The sequence below is a fragment of the Larus michahellis genome, chromosome 16 (assembly GCF_964199755.1).
Source record: "Larus michahellis chromosome 16, bLarMic1.1, whole genome shotgun sequence".
NCBI lineage: Eukaryota > Metazoa > Chordata > Aves > Charadriiformes > Laridae > Larus > Larus michahellis.
This window is the reverse complement of record NC_133911.1, coordinates 1,496,655-1,511,681: the sequence shown is the minus strand read 5'-3', so window position 1 is coordinate 1,511,681 and position 15,027 is coordinate 1,496,655. Positions and strand designations below refer to the sequence as shown.

Here is a 15,027-nt window from a genome sequence, read left to right as displayed (position 1 = left end):
AACGTAACCTCTGCTGCAGGGTCAGGTGCCGCATCGCTGCGGCTGTTCCCTGGGCCTCTGCTTTTCATCAGGGCTTGTGTAAACTAACCCAGGGATGCCTCCTGCGCCCTGTAGGGTGGAGGACAAGCTGAAGGTCTTGAACTGGGAGAGTTGGGGATGTTCAGCCTGGAGAAGAGAAGGCTCTGGCGAGACCTTAGAGCAGCTTTCCAGTATCTGAAGGGGCCTACAAGAAAGCAGGGGAGGGACTTTTTACAAGGGCGTGTAGCGATAGGACGAGGGGGAACGGTGTCAAACTGCAAGAGGGGAGATTGAGATGAGATCTGAGGAAGGAATTCTTTGGTGTGAGGGCGGTGAGCCCCTGGCCCAGGTTGCCCAGAGAAGCTGTGGCTGCCCCATCCCTGGAGGGGTTCAAGGCCAGGTTGGACGGGGCTTGGAGCCTTCCACCGGTCTAGTGGAAGGGGTCGGAACGACGTGATCTTTAGGGTCCCTTCCAACGCACACCATTCTGTGATTCTATGGACTAGAAGTTGGTTGTCCTCTGGGTCTTACCCCCACCTCTTATGTTTGTGGGGTGGCTGGCTGTCCTTAGTAGGGACAAGATGATACTGCAGATGGGGCTGGAGAAGGGTCTCGTGGAAAGGCAGACCCCATTCTACTGGGGTTGTTAAACAAAACGTGGGCAAGGCAAGAGCAGAGGATGGTGGTAGGGAGCTTTTGGGAAACGGTAACGAGTTCAGATGGGAAGGGGCAGTTGAGGACAGAGGCTGGTTCAAGCCTGTGGTACAAAGGAGGGGCCTGACCTGCGAATGGTGAGGTGCAAGTGGCCAGGATCCGTCCTGACCTTGCTTGTAGGGACACTTGGGAGTCCCGGCTCCGGGGAGCTGTGGGATGGGGAAGGGAAGAGGCAAAGGCTTGGGTAAATGCAGGATGTCGCTTGGGCGGGCTCCCAGGGCTGAGCGCGCTCCCCCTTCCTCAAGCAGCCAAACGGATCCGAAGCTCTGCTTGGTCTGAGGATCGCTGGGAGCAGTTAGATCTGCTAAAAGCTGTTTCTGGTGATAAAAAGTAAGTTTCTGCTTACACGTTTACTTCTTGCCTCGAATGGGCTCGAAGGGTTACTCTAGAGAGCAGGCACTGCTGGTTTTATGTTGGGCTATTGATCTGAGCTTTACCTCATTTGGTACCTCTGCCCAGAGTGAAATTTTTCCTTTCCTCGAGGCAGTTCGTAATCCGTTTCCGATGGTTCTTGTCAAATACGCATCGGTGTTTTTGGAGGGCAAATCGATAACTCATGCGCTGCATTACCAAGAGCCTTTCTGAAAAACAAACATAACTGTAGTAAAACGCTGCTGAAGGCTTGCCTCGATTTGTTTAAAAAGCGAAACAAAAAGAGTTAAATAGTCGTAGGCTCATCTCGTTTATCGTAACAGCTGCTCTGCTTGAACGTACCCAGCATGGACGAGAGGATGCGGCTTCTGTGGTGGGTGTGAGGATACCAGCAGACTGCTTATTTCTGAGAAACTTCCTGGGGTAAGACACCTTTGCGAACATAAAACTCCCTTCCAAAGAAGCGAGTGTGCAGAGGTGGTGCCGGAGATGCCTCCTGGCAGGAACGCATCAGTGCCACATTGCTCCTACGAGGTGTTTGCCCTTCTCAAATGGGACGCGGTGGATGTGGCAGGGAAGGTGTTGGAGATACTCTTAAGAAATTCATGGGTTTTTACAAGCAGGTAATCCATGCGGTGTGCGGCAGGCTCCCCTCATCCTCCCAAATCGTTTTTCCCTCTTCAGCCTGGGGAAGATGTCTAGATCCTGTTACCCCAAACTATATTGTTGTGCAGGGGAAGTACTTGCACGAAAGCTGTCAGTGTAAGAGCCACCATATGAGATGAGAGCATCGGTCCTACAGGAAGACGGTTGTCCCGTTTCTGGCCATACAAGAGAGGAACTTTCAGCTTATTTTACACGGGAATTGGCAAAACCGTGGGAAGAAGTGGCAAGGCAGGTTGGAGGCAAGGGGGAATTCAGTTGAGTACGAGCTGTGGGCTCTTCGTAATGCACGTGGAGCAAGTGGCCAGCTATTTTTAAACTGCAGAACGCAATATTTTGTTCTGCTTTGCGCAGGGAAGCTGCAAGTCAGCCATGTTTGACCTCTTCATTGAACAAGCCGTAATTTGTAACCACGGGGGAAGGCGAACGGGAAACCGCAGGGTGTTTTCCATCCATAGGGCTGGACAGAGCTGGCCGCGAAATGCGGAGTGGAAACATGCGATTGATTTGAGCCTTAGGATGTGATTGCACTGGGTCCCCTGTTAAATCCAGTGTATGGAAGTGAGGAACACGCTTATCCAGAGCTGTGTATGTATCCTGTGTAACAGTACAAGGAATATTTGCTCTGCTGAACTTTAGATGTCTAACTCTAGCTCCTTAAGCAGTGAAAGCGTGCGAATATCCCTCCTTCCTCCGTACAGAACCCACAATTCCCCCCACTTCCCATCCTACAGCACTCGGAAACCTTTATAATCTAGTTTGGGCTAGAAATTTGGCGCAGGGTTTGTTGGTTTTCTTTTCAGAATGAATTAAATAGGGAGGTTTTGAAAAACACTTCCATAGCTGAACAAGCTATTGGATCCAGTGCGGGCATTGCTGCCCTGACCACGCAGGAGACCAAAGGTTCCTCGTGTTCTCCTGGCAGATAAATTTCCAACCGTGTGAGCGAGGGGCTCTTTTTAACCACCGTTTGTTGCACAAACACAACGGTGCCAATGTTGTCATCATCTGTTTGCCTTGGAGGCCATTGAATCTTGACTTTTTTCCCAGTACGGTCTCTTCCTAGCTATAATTTTGGGATAAATGGTGACGAATCAACAGTTTAATTCTAAAAGGATTTTTTGCTCCTTTAATTCTACCGGACGCCTTCAAACAACAGGTCTGAGTTACCAGGAGCAGTCCTTAGCCTGGGTTTATGGCTGGTTTTGGAGGAACGGGTCAGGAACGCTGTTCAGGGAGTGATTTCTCAGGCCATGTTTTCAGAAGTACTCAGAGTCCCTTTGTGCCCACGGAAGCTGCTTCTCCAACTGCTTCAGGCCCTTGCTGGTTCCTCGCCGTGCTTTTGTACCAGATCGCATGGGATCCAACGCCCTGACCTCCACTGCGCGCAATGCACCAGGCGCTGCTCTGCGTCGCTGCTGTGCCTGGGGAAAAATAAGATATTCGGATCCACCTCCCTGCCAGACAGTCCGTAGGAAAATAGCGCTGCTCCGCTCGTATGAGCGATGCGGTATTTTGTGTCTCTTCTTCCAAAGTAAACGTTTATGTGATTGCCTGTCCGCCTTGTTTCTCTCCATGCCTTTTTAATCTCTTGTTTAATTGCCACCACATTGTATTAAGGCGTAAAAGGGTTGTGGATAACCAGGCTGGTGAAACTTAGCCACTGGGTAGAGGAAAATGATGGCAATAACTCTCCCACTTAAAGCAAGGCAGGAGAACCCAGTCTGGATGGAGCAGGTCCTATCACTTGCTTGGCAGGCGGGGTGGTGGATGTGAGCAGAAACTTTGGGACAGTGGGATTAGAAGAGGGGACGGGAGGCGGGAAGCAAGAAAAGAGACTAAATGTTTTATGAGCTGCTGGTGAGCTCCAGGGCTGTTGCGGTGGGGAGTGTTTGGAGGAGCCAGGACGCAGATCCGGGAGGAATTGGGCTTTGTTTGTTCCTCTGCTCACAAAAAGCCTTGTCTTGCAGAAGCCCAGCTGAAGGAGGTGGAGGAGATGCTGGAACAGGAAGGCTTGTCCGAAATAGCTCACAGTCATGCCAGCGAACAGATTGCTTATTTACTGGTAGAAAGAACGACGCTGCTGGAGAAACTGGAGATCGCAGATCAGAAGTTGAATTCACGCGGCTGCATAGACAGGCTGTGTGCGGCACAGCTTCAGGTACCTGCTGCTGCTCAGGCTCTCTGAAAGCACGTTGGGGAAAGAGATTGTCTTCGGGATATTTTTTTTTTAAAGTAAAAATATTTCTCCTATCTATGAGGACACCGGGGATCCTTAACGCTGAAGTTGATTTCTTTATTAGTTTTCACACACGTGTACTTACACTTGATTTGCTCCCACATCTTGCATAGGGTTAATTTTAACAGAGCAAATGTTGAAGAGTTTGTGATAGAGTTGGTCTGAGGATCTTCACTGCGTAATGATTTTCTACTAATCCAGATTTCTCGATGATCCAGTGTTTAATTCCAGGTGACTGAGTTCCCCTGAAAGCCATTAATTGAAGAAAAAAAAATTTCCCTATACTTTAGGTGAGATTAAAACTCTTTCCTTGTCTTCTGGCTGCTGAGCTAGAGGGTGGAAGTTGAGCAAACCTCTCTTTACAAACTGAGCTTAGGAAATGAATTTCACAGCGTGACTTGATGATTGGCAGGTTAGAGAGGACCTTCCATGTCTTGAGTCTTTGCTTTCCGAGGTCGAGATGAAGAGCACTGACAAATGGTGGAGGAGGAGCAGCAGCTGCTGCGTGTTGGAGAGGCAGTTTGTGACCGATCACCTCAGTTAGGGAGATCTCCCTCCCACCAAGGCCACCGATTTCCACCTGCTCCTGAGTATGGCTGTTTCATGGAGCTGGAGCCCAGGCCTTGTAGCTGTTTCTCCCACGTTGCTATTCCCCCTGGCCTCATCCATAACTTACTTCTGACAGCAATGGCTGTTGGACATACAGGAGCATAAAAATTGCTGTGCTGGGTCAGGTCTAGGCCCTGTTTAGCCCTGCAGGATTTGTGATGCAGAGCATTAAGTCTTTTTCTTTTTCCCACTCTCCTTCTGCCACTTCCGAAGTGGCCAGGCCGGGTTGTCCCCCTGGAGGGAGAGGGGTTGCTCCTGCCTGGGGACCCCGGGGGGTGAGCTTAGGGGAGACGGCTCCAGGCTGCGAGGGGGACACGAGAGGGCCAGTTGCTGCAGCCCCAGCAAAGAGCAGCCAGCCAGGATTCCCAGGAAAGCCCTCCTGGGGACAGGGGGGGACCCAGCAGGGTTTGGTGACCTCCAACGTGGCGTTGGCTGGGGCACAAGCAGGTAAAAGACTTGCAGACAGAGCACTTCATTGCTGTCTCGTCTGCTGTCGCTACCTTGAACTTTCTACAGTTTTTAGGTTCTAGTTTTTCATTCTGATAAAACTGGTTTGGAGTTGAGAAGCTTCTTGGGCTTTTTTTGGGCGAGCTCGCTGAAGGAGGGAGGCTCGGCAGACCCGCTGAGCAGCTCAGCGTGCTCTGGGCTGCGTTGGCACCATCTGACCAGGAGCCAAATGCAAAACCTCAGAAGACGGGTTCATAGGAGGGCAAACATGTCGTGACAGTTCATCGCCAGTGCTCCCCTTGCCTCCAGTGGTGTGTAGTGTCGGTACCAGAGGTGCCGTTGTGTCTAGTAGTCCTTGATTCGTTTTTATCTTCCGTGAATTTGGTTGCTTGTTAAACCCACGCAGTTTTCTTAATATCATCGACGTCTTGTAGCAAGGACTTCCGCAGCTCAGCCACTGCCACATGAAGTTCCTTTGTCTCAGCCTGCTGTCTCCTGGCTCCGTTTGATGCTCTCCAGCTCTTGTGTTCAGAGGCAGTGAACAATTGCCTTTTTATCCACCTTTTCTGTGCCACTTGGGATTTTACCGACCTCAAGAGCATCCCTTTCTGGCTGGAGAGCCCCAATATGCCTAACTACTGCAGAGCTGGGTGTCATTCAGGATTCACCCATGGTACAGTAACACCTTCAGGTGTAAATATCCACCTTGGAATCAAAGAATCTGTTTGAAGTGAGGAAGAGAATCTGCCCCGATGTGCTGTCCCCTGCTCTTGGATAGAAAACACCTCTCTGCAAATCCCGAGTAATCTGCCCGTGAATCCCTGTCATTTGACGCAAATATTTGCTGCGAGCACGCCATTTTTTCCTGCGAAGCATTGTGGTAGAAACCCCACTGTAGTTAAAAAGGGGAAGCAGAGCTTCCAGTGAAACACCAGTTAACCACGTCTTCTCCCAAGCATTTACCAGCTGTGATTGGATTTGCACTTCCTTCGGAGCCGCGGCTGAGCAAGGGCAGTGGGGCCAGGGCAAACGGAGGACGCAGGTGCCCGCAAGCCTGGCGGCGTATCCAAGCCTTCTCGCGCAGAGCTTGTCGTTGAGGGTGCAGCTGACTTCTCCGAGCAGTCCCCTCGCGGGACCCTTCTTTCCAATGATCCTGTAACGACCATGTTTCTGTAACCAGCCTGGTCTTGGCTGCTGGGTGAAGATGGAGAGAGCGCTGGTGCAGCTGGGCTGGCTGAAGGACAGAGCCAAGGCGAAGTGCTGTACGGGGAGACAACGTAGGCACTCTCTGTGTGAAGTGCAGCGTGGAGTTGACTTGAATTCCTCCTCTCCATGGTGCCAGAGTCCCCTAGTAGGTGGACAAGGCTGTAAATACCTGATTTTTACCCACTTCACGTGCAGCTGTTTTGAGGAACGAGACTTATTAAAGGGAAATATATTCTTGCATGATCGAAACCCATTGTAAGATTAACGCTCCTCGTTGCGAATCACGGAATCTTCAGAGTTGGAAGGGACCTCTAGAGATCATCTAGTCCCACTCCCCTGCTAGAGCAGGATTGCCTAAAGCACATCCCTCAGGGCTGCATCCAGGCGGGTCTTGAAAATCTCCCGAGAAGGGGACTCCACACCCTCCCTGGGCAGCCTGTTCCAGTGCTCTGTCACCCTCGCCGTAAAGAAGTTTTTCCGTGTATTTGAACGGAACTTCCTATGTTCCAACTTGTGCCCGTTGCCCCTCGTCCTGTCGCTGGGAACCGTTGAAAAGAGCCTGGCTCCGTCCTCCTTCAACCCACCCTTTAGATACTTGTAAACATTAATCAGGTCCCCCCTCAACCTTCTCTTCTCCAGGCTAAAGAGTCCCAGCTCTCTCAGCCTTTCCTCATCAGGGAGGTGCTCCAGTCCCATAATCATCTTGGTTGCCCTTCGCTGGACTCGCTCCAGTAGTTCCCTGTCCCTCTTGAACTGGGGAGCCCAAAACTGGACACAGTACTCCAGTTGTGGCCTCACCAGTGCAGAGTAGAGGGGGAGAATGACCTCCCTCGACCTACTGGCCACACTCTTCCCTATGCAGCCCAGGATGCCATTGGCCTTCTTGGCGACAAGGGCACGCTGCTGGCTCATGGATAATTTGCTGTCTACCAGGACCCCCAGGTCCTTCTCCTCAGAGCTGCTTCCCAGCATGTCCGCCCCTAACATATACTGGTGCTTAGCACCAGTGTTAATCAAACACAACTTCTTTGGGATTCTTACACTGGGCACCTTTCTCTCTGTGTTTTTAAAACCAGGTGACAGACAGACCGGAGATCTATTTCCCAGGAAAACAGTTTCTCTAAAGCGGACTGTTTCTTCTCCCCGGATGATGTCATTGCTGTCTGTGCTTGTGAACTAGAAACTGTTGATTAAGCGCTCCGTTGTTTGGGGTAGCAGCACACTTGTTTTACAGAATCATTAGAGCCGCGGCAGTGTTACAGGTTAATAGGTTAATTGCTCTTGTTACTCCGTTTACTGGAACATGTAGCCTTTCTTATTCGCAAATGACCTGTTACGTACTTGTTTCACCCTTAGACCGAAGGTCCGGATACGTTCCTGTCCGTTACAGAAATGAATGCAGCTTTTAGCTGGACAGCTCAAGCATAATTGATTTTTTTTTTTTTTTTTTTTTTTATTTTGATGCATCCTCGCTAATGCAAAAAGCCGGGGTACAAACATGCGTCTTCGTGTAGTCGTCTCTGGGTGGGGAAATGCTTTCTGAGCTCTGCGCATGCAAGCACGCTCACCTCTCTAGAGCCGAGGTGCAAAATATTAATGACAGCCGACCCCCTGAGCGTTAGCGCATCCTTGGTGCTGGTTCCCGTGCGCTGGCTGCAGGGGAGCAGGGGTCTGTTAACTCGATAAGCGGCTCAAGAGAGAGGGATGTGGGGAGGTGACCCAGCGTTGCTCTGATGAAGCGAGTCAAGCCCGCTCAGTCCCAAATACATTGCTTTGGGCAAAGCTGAGCCCGCGGGCTCTAAAAGGAAGAGGCGAAGGAGATCACAGGTTTAAAAAAACCAAAAAAAAGTAGTGAACCCGCAGAGTTCCCAGTAGTAGCTGAGACAACTGAGGGATTTTCACGAGGATTTGGGATAACTCTGGTTGAAACGTTCTTTTCAAACATAAGGTATGATTACAAACCCCCTTCTAACCAAGATGTGTTGAAGCAGAAAATCCTACACACGGTGTCTAAGGATACGTGGCAGCACGTGTTCTGGTGGTGTTGATTTACTAAAATCTCTTTCTGTGCAAGGATGAGTTTCACCACGTTCATCAGACGTTAGAAGATGAACTCCGACAGCAGCACGAATCCACGCAGCTTACTGGAGAGGCAATGAATCAGGTAATGTATTTGCGCGTTTTCTTGCTGATGGCGTGGCCCGTGGTTGAGATTTCAAGCGGTGGGCCTGTTCTTGAGCGTGCTGTGAGGTTTTTTTTAATTGGTTTTAGCTGGTGCTACGCACGAATTAATCGCTTCTGCCGAGAGCCAGGGTTAACATCTCACCAGCTTTGGGTCAGGGCTGGCTTGTGAGCGCTCGCCTACCTTTAATGATAAGTCAAAGAAATGTCATTGGAGATGAGTGGGTCAAAGTCAAGGTGGTGAGGAATAGCTCTTCTTATACCAGCTGAAACGACTTTCCTGCGGAATCACACGTCAGTGGGAGCAGGGTCTTCTGCACCCTGGGATCAAGCGCAGACAGCAAGGATGAGGTCTGCTGTGCCGGGATGGCCTGGGGCCAGCTCTAACCACGGCCACGGGACCACGCACTTTGAGAATCGGCTTGTCCTTGGAGCGAACTCTCACGGGGTGTGGTGGAGCCCTCTGCTTCGAAGACACTTATGTGTTTGAAAACATATCTTGATTAATGGCATTGTCTCAGGGAGGGAAAACCAGAGCCTTGTGTAGGCAAACAGCCGCGACGTGCTGCTCACGCCTGCTTTTTGGCAAGGGAACATGGCAAAGAGGGTTGTCCACTGTCTGTCTTCTGTCTATCCAGAGTCTGTCTTCTGCCTCTGCAGTGGCTTCTGCTTTCTGTTTGCGTTGCCACCCTTGTTCTGACGGGTCAGTAGTGCGGAGGGGGGACCTGCCCTGGTCACGTCACCAGGAGGGTTATCTCCTTTCTGTTGGAACATCAGCCCTTGTGTTTCAGTTCTACAGGGAAGAGCTGGAGAGGGAACAAGCATCACGTGCAAGAGTTGAACAAGACCTGGATGAGGCCACGCAGAGGCTGCTGATGGCCCGGGAGGAGATCCGGAGGTTGGCGGCTGAGCTGGATGCACAAAGAAAGGAGCAGAGCAAAACAGGCAAGCGCTTCTCTCGTGGCCATTCCTCATTACTGGCCTGCACTTAGCACCCCCCCTGGTTAGCGTCAGCCTTGGACTTCTCACCCAGGGGAGTTGGAGGCAGGCTCCTCTCTGCGTGTCATGTGGAAAAATCCCTGTCGGATGTTAGCCTGCTGCCTAGGAGCTCTGAATGCGGTCATTAACAGTCACGAACCAAATAATTCCGAGTGGGGGAAGTTGAGACGTGGGGTTATCTGCTCCGCCATTCCAGCAGCAGTGTCTTGAGTGAGTTCTCCCTGGCTCGTACGCAGGGAGAAATTCACGCCCCAGGAGGGGATGGAGAGGAAATGACGACTTGATGCAGAAAGAGTTGCGAAAATACCGCGTACGCGGCGTTAGCCCAGCTGCAGCACTCGTCTCTGGGTTCTTCAGCTGCTCTGTTTGGGATGCTCCCTCGTTATGAGTTGTTATCGAGTGCCCTTAACCGGGGCTCATCTGCAGTCTTGAAGTGACCGGTTAGATTCTTATCACTGCTAATATATGTTTAACCTCCTCATTGAAATAACTGTTGTTGAGCAGCCCTTGAGTATTATTATTTTTTATTTTTTATTTTTTTTAAATACTGACCGTAAAAATAAGCAGTTTTCTGGAGAGAAATCAAACTGCTTGATAAAGCTCCCGCTGCGCTGGTCCCTAAGGCCAGGTGCTTCGCTGCTGCCTCCTGCAGGAGGTTTCCCGAGCAAAACACACTGGTTTCTGGATGCTTTTTCTCTGGGTTATCTACGTTGTCCCAAAATCCGCGATGCAGAATTTCAGTGGAGAACGGCAAAATGTGGCGCGACAGCGTGTGCCCGCCCCACCTGCCTGCGCGGAGACTGACTTGCTTAAGGAGAGCGGGACCACCCGAGCGCGGTTTATGGGCGAGTGGCAGGTCCTGATGCTGACCTGGCAGCTCCCGCACAACGCTCAGACCTAGCTAAACCTCCCGGCCAGCCTCCAAACCCATCGTTTACAGCCTTTTAATCAAAGGCAGGGAAACGAGCACTCTGCGGGCGCCTGCTTTGTGTTATCGATCGATGCCCGCGCGTCCCTGGGGAGGGAGCGAGCGTTGTGCCGCAGCCTCCGAACAGTGCCGCTGCTCCCGCTCGCGGACGGGCTGCAGCCTCCGACTCTTCTCAGTGGGTCGCAGCCTGCCTGGGGAAACCTGTGTTTTATAGTCGTCTTAAGTATCAAACGAATATAAAGCTTTCCAAACTGTGAGTAAGGGTTTAATGCTTGTTATGTCCATGGGGTTTATTGTGCTGTGAGTCTTAGTCCGCAAAATTAGCGTTGCAACGTCTTAGCGACCGTCCCTGACGATGTGTATCTGCACGCCTTCTCCCGACGAGCTTCAGCGCCGTCTGCTCTGGAAAGAAATTGATTTCCTAATAAAAACCTGAAGTGAAATCTCTCCGATCTCTAGTAAAACTCCACTTAAGCGGTGTATTTTGGTTCAATGGTAATTCACAGCTGCTTGTTTGCATCGATGAGAAATTGTTCCTGGCCAGTTTGGAGCCCAGTTGTTAGGTCTTTGGTGATGGTGACTAGAGATTTGAAATTGTGTGCTTAGCTGCCTGCTGCTTTAATTTTCCTTCTTTAGTTTTCCTTCGACTCTGTATTTAACAAAGTCCACTAAAAATGTTGTAGAGCTTCGTGTCCAGAAGCGTACAAATGGACTGCCACGGCAAAACTGTCCCTCTGTTGTCCTCGTAGGATCAGCCCCGTGCTCAGCCCTGCAAGCCCCTGAGAGCCGGGAAGAAGGGGAGAGCGAATGGAGAGAGAGCGGTAAGTCTTTATTTTTTTTTTAATAAGCATTTATAAGGTATTTATAAGCAGAGAAGCTTCAGAATTTTATGGAGGCTTTCTGCAGTGGCAAACGGGCTTTTCAGCAAAAGGAACGCTTCAGCAGAAGGTGTTCCTCGCCTCTTATTTTAAATTGTAAAACTGAAAGTCCACTATCAAAATCCTTGTCGGAAACAGGCGTTTGGGGTTGTGGGGTTTTTGCCAGATTGGGACCAGGAGAGTAGGTGTGGTTTTATTTTTGCCTGAATAAAAGTCGATTTAAGCTGAAATCCCCTGTGCCCAGCATTAAGCCGAAGAGGGAAAGATCCTTGTTCACCTTTTCGTAAGGAAAACTGCCTTCTCACCAGTTTTACTCAGATTTAGGGTACCAGTGTATACTCGGACACATTTCTGTCAGCGTGCTCCTAATACAAACATCTTTTCCCATCTCTTGCACTTGAAATACCAGCAAGTCTGCGTTAACTGGCGTGACGGTTCCATATGGTTATAGCTTGAGATTTCAAGGATTGAGGATGAACCATAATTCTTACTGTCGCGGCCCGTTTCGTAAATCTTAATGCCAGCACGGCGCTCGCACGTTAACTGTGATTGTGTTTCTGCTTGCGGCAAATTATGAATTTTATGATGAAAATGAGAAATGTGGTGGTTTGGGTTTTTCAGAACTTACCCTAACTGTTTGTGAAACCCATACGTAAATATCTGAGGTGAGGCGTTTTCTGTTATCTAGAGGTAAACTGAGTCCCTGGAATAACTACGGAGGGACGGCTGTGCTGCCGTAATAAACGCAGCGCTGCTGTTGAACCTGGATCTCCAGAAACAGAAACCTCTCCTCTTTGAGTAGGAGAATGCGTTCCCATCTGTATGGGGAACCCTCCCTCTGTGCTGTCGCGCGCGTCCACCTGGGCATGAGGGCAGTGCAATTTCGGAAATCTTATTCATGTGATAGCCCCCCTCCGAGCTTGGCCAAGGGCCAAACCGGTGTCGGTGACCAGTTATTTTCTGTTCTGGACAGACAGGACTGAGCTACAGAAGGCCATGGAGCACAACAGCAGACTGGACAAGGAAATTCTGGCGCTGCGAGCTCGGGTCCAAATGCTCGACTTGGAGAGAAAGGCGTTCCTCGATCTGGTGAGTACCCATCTCCTGCTGCTGCATCTCCTGGCCTGCCACGGCACCAACGAGCCTCTGCGTAGCCAACACTCCTGGGCTGGCTCCTGGCGTTCGGTCCTACTCCTTAACCTGCCCTACCTCTATTCCCCCTCTCTTGTCTGTAGCGAGTCTTGCCAGAGCTGCGGTTCTGATGCTTCATGGCGCATGGAGTACTAAAATTTGGGCAATGGGCAGAATAAATAGAATCGTAGAATCCCAGAATGGTTTGGGTTGGAAGGGACCTTAAAGACCATCTAGTTCCACCTCCCACTAGACGGGGACACCACTAGCAGGGACACCTCCCACTGGACCAGGCTGCTCCAAGCCCCGTCCAACCTGGCCTTGAAGCCCTCCAGGGATGGGGCAGCCACAGCTTCTCTGGGCAACCTGGGCCAGGGGCTCACCACCCTCACACCAAAGAATTTCTTCCTCACATCTCATCTCAATCTCCCCTCTTCCAGCTTGAAGCCATTACCCATCATCCCATGGCTCCCCTCCCTGCTCCAGAGTCCCTCCCCAGCTTTCCTGGAGCCCCTTTAGGGACTGGAAGGGGCTGGAAGGTCTCCCCGGAGCCTTCTCCAGGCTGAACCCCCCCAGCTCTCTCAGCCTGTCCCCACAGCAGAGGGGCTCCAGCCCTTTGATCATCTCCGGGGCCTCCTCCGGCCCCGCTCCGACAGCTCCGTGTCCTTCTGCTGTTGGTGCCCCAGCGCTGGAGGCAGCACCGCAGGGGGGTCTCCCAGAGCGGAGCAGAGGGGCAGAATCCCCCCGCTTGCCTTGCTGCCCATGCTGCTGGGGATGCAGCCGGAGGCGCAGGGGGTTTCTGGGCTGCCAGCGCGCGTTGCTGGGGCGTGTTGAGCTTCTCACCCACCAACACCCCCAAGTCCTTCTCCTCAGGGCTGCTCTCTGGCTGTTCTCCACCCAGACACAGGGTGTTTTAAAGCAGCTGCTGTTACTGCGGCCCTGAAAAAATTTTGGCTCTTGTGGCATCGTTCGGTGCAGGGAGAGTTCGATAGTTCACCGAACGCAGTGGGCTGTACAGGCTCAAACCCAACGTGTGCTCTGGGGCTTGCGTCATAGAGCCCCGAAATCCATGTTTTCCTGTGCCTGACGTACAGGATCAGCTGGATGCGTTCCGTGACCAGCCAATGTTTGTGCAAAATCAAGTGGGTAAACAGGGTAAGCAACGCTTGTGCCTTTTCTTGGGGACCGTTATTAAAAACAGCGAATAAGTTTAGTCGAAAACCCCAAACTAGCTATGTTTTAAACGGCTTTTAATTGACGCTCGTGTTTTGATACCTCTCAGCCCCTTTGGCTCTTTCATGTGGCTGTGCTGATTTGCGCAGTAGAAGATAAGCTTTATTCCTTTTCATTTTGTGTGGACTTCAAGAGAATTACTTACTGCTACGTTACTATTAGTTAAATGCTTACTATTATATGACTGTTAGTTAAATGCTTGACGTAATAAATTTCGGATTCTCCAAATGCAATAATCCTTGGCGACAAGGTCATTCCTTTCCGAGATTGCCAATAGTGAATTAATACAAGAACCCGTTTCCCATTAAAATGTGTCGTGTGGCACGAATTCTGTTTCCGTTCTTAGCTCTCGAACCCTCCACATCGGTCCTTCGGCAGGTGCCGTTGGTTGCCAGCAGCCTGGAATCACTCATCCCATCCCAGCACAGGCAGCTCAGCTGCTGTCGTGCGGGTCTCTGGGATTACAATGAGTATTTTTAAATCAATGGAGGCGTCTCTGAGAATACCACGCCCGTCTCTCTGCAGTAACGTCGAAGACCGAATTGCTTGAGTGTAACTTATTCACGTTTGAGGATTTAAAAAATTTTAGTATGTAGTTCTGCTCCTTGCGTTTAGAAATGCTGCGGGTTCTTCCCTAGCGCGGTGTCTAAGCACGTCGGTGATCTCACGCCTCCTGTTCGCAGGACGGTCTGTCTCTGGGGCTGCAAAAAAAAAAATTCTGTAGCTCATATTCCTCCCTTTACATCTTTTTTTTTTTTTTTTTTTTTTTATTTCAAATAACGTTTTCTTTTCTTCAGGACATTGCTTTCTTCAGTCACTATGTATACATACGCATGTGCGTGTATATATATATATTTTTTTTTTAATATATATAAAAAAGGAATATACACGCACAAGAAGTATGCAGATACGTGTAAGGTATTGGTTTCTCTGTACAGAAGAAAAAGGTGGCCGGGCTGAGATTGGTTTGTCTTTTTCTGTACAGAGAAACCAATACCTGGCACGTATCTGCATACTTGTGTGTATATATTTCTTTCTTTAGATATATTTAAAAAAAAAAACCCAAACATATATACACACACACAAGAAATATGCAGATACGTGCCAGGTATTGGTTTCTCTGTACAGAAAAAGAAAGTAGCCAGACTGAGATCGCTTCCAACCAACCGCGTCGTTAAGTTAAAAGTTAAATTACCTTTATTCCTTAGGAATGAGGTTTAACTCTTGGCAGAGATGTTCGAAAACGGCGATTTTTAATTTTTAGAAGCTTGAAGGTGTACGTTATGACGAGGCACAGAAGTTCTGCATCGTGAAGTCTTTTTTTTTTTTTTTTTTTTTTTTTTTTCCCCCACCCAGGAGTTGTGGGCAGCAGGGCGAGGAGCCGCCTGGGCAGCAGGCTCTGGCTTGGT

The 15,027-nt window shown here is 50.1% G+C and overlaps 1 protein-coding gene across 6 annotated transcripts in view; it reads left to right on the top strand.

Moving 5' to 3' along the window:
* Window positions 1-15,027, top strand: part of CCDC30 (coiled-coil domain containing 30) — a 47,250-nt gene that overhangs the window by 5,884 nt on the left and 26,339 nt on the right. For all 6 annotated transcript variants that reach the window (XM_074560561.1, XM_074560564.1, XM_074560565.1 and 3 more), the window contains 5 exons: window positions 3,738-3,928; window positions 8,343-8,432; window positions 9,241-9,394; window positions 11,126-11,197; window positions 12,228-12,343. In XM_074560561.1, coding sequence (XP_074416662.1) covers window positions 3,738-3,928; window positions 8,343-8,432; window positions 9,241-9,394; window positions 11,126-11,197; window positions 12,228-12,343 — 623 coding nt within the window. The remainder of the gene's footprint in view (window positions 1-3,737; window positions 3,929-8,342; window positions 8,433-9,240; window positions 9,395-11,125; window positions 11,198-12,227; window positions 12,344-15,027) is intronic.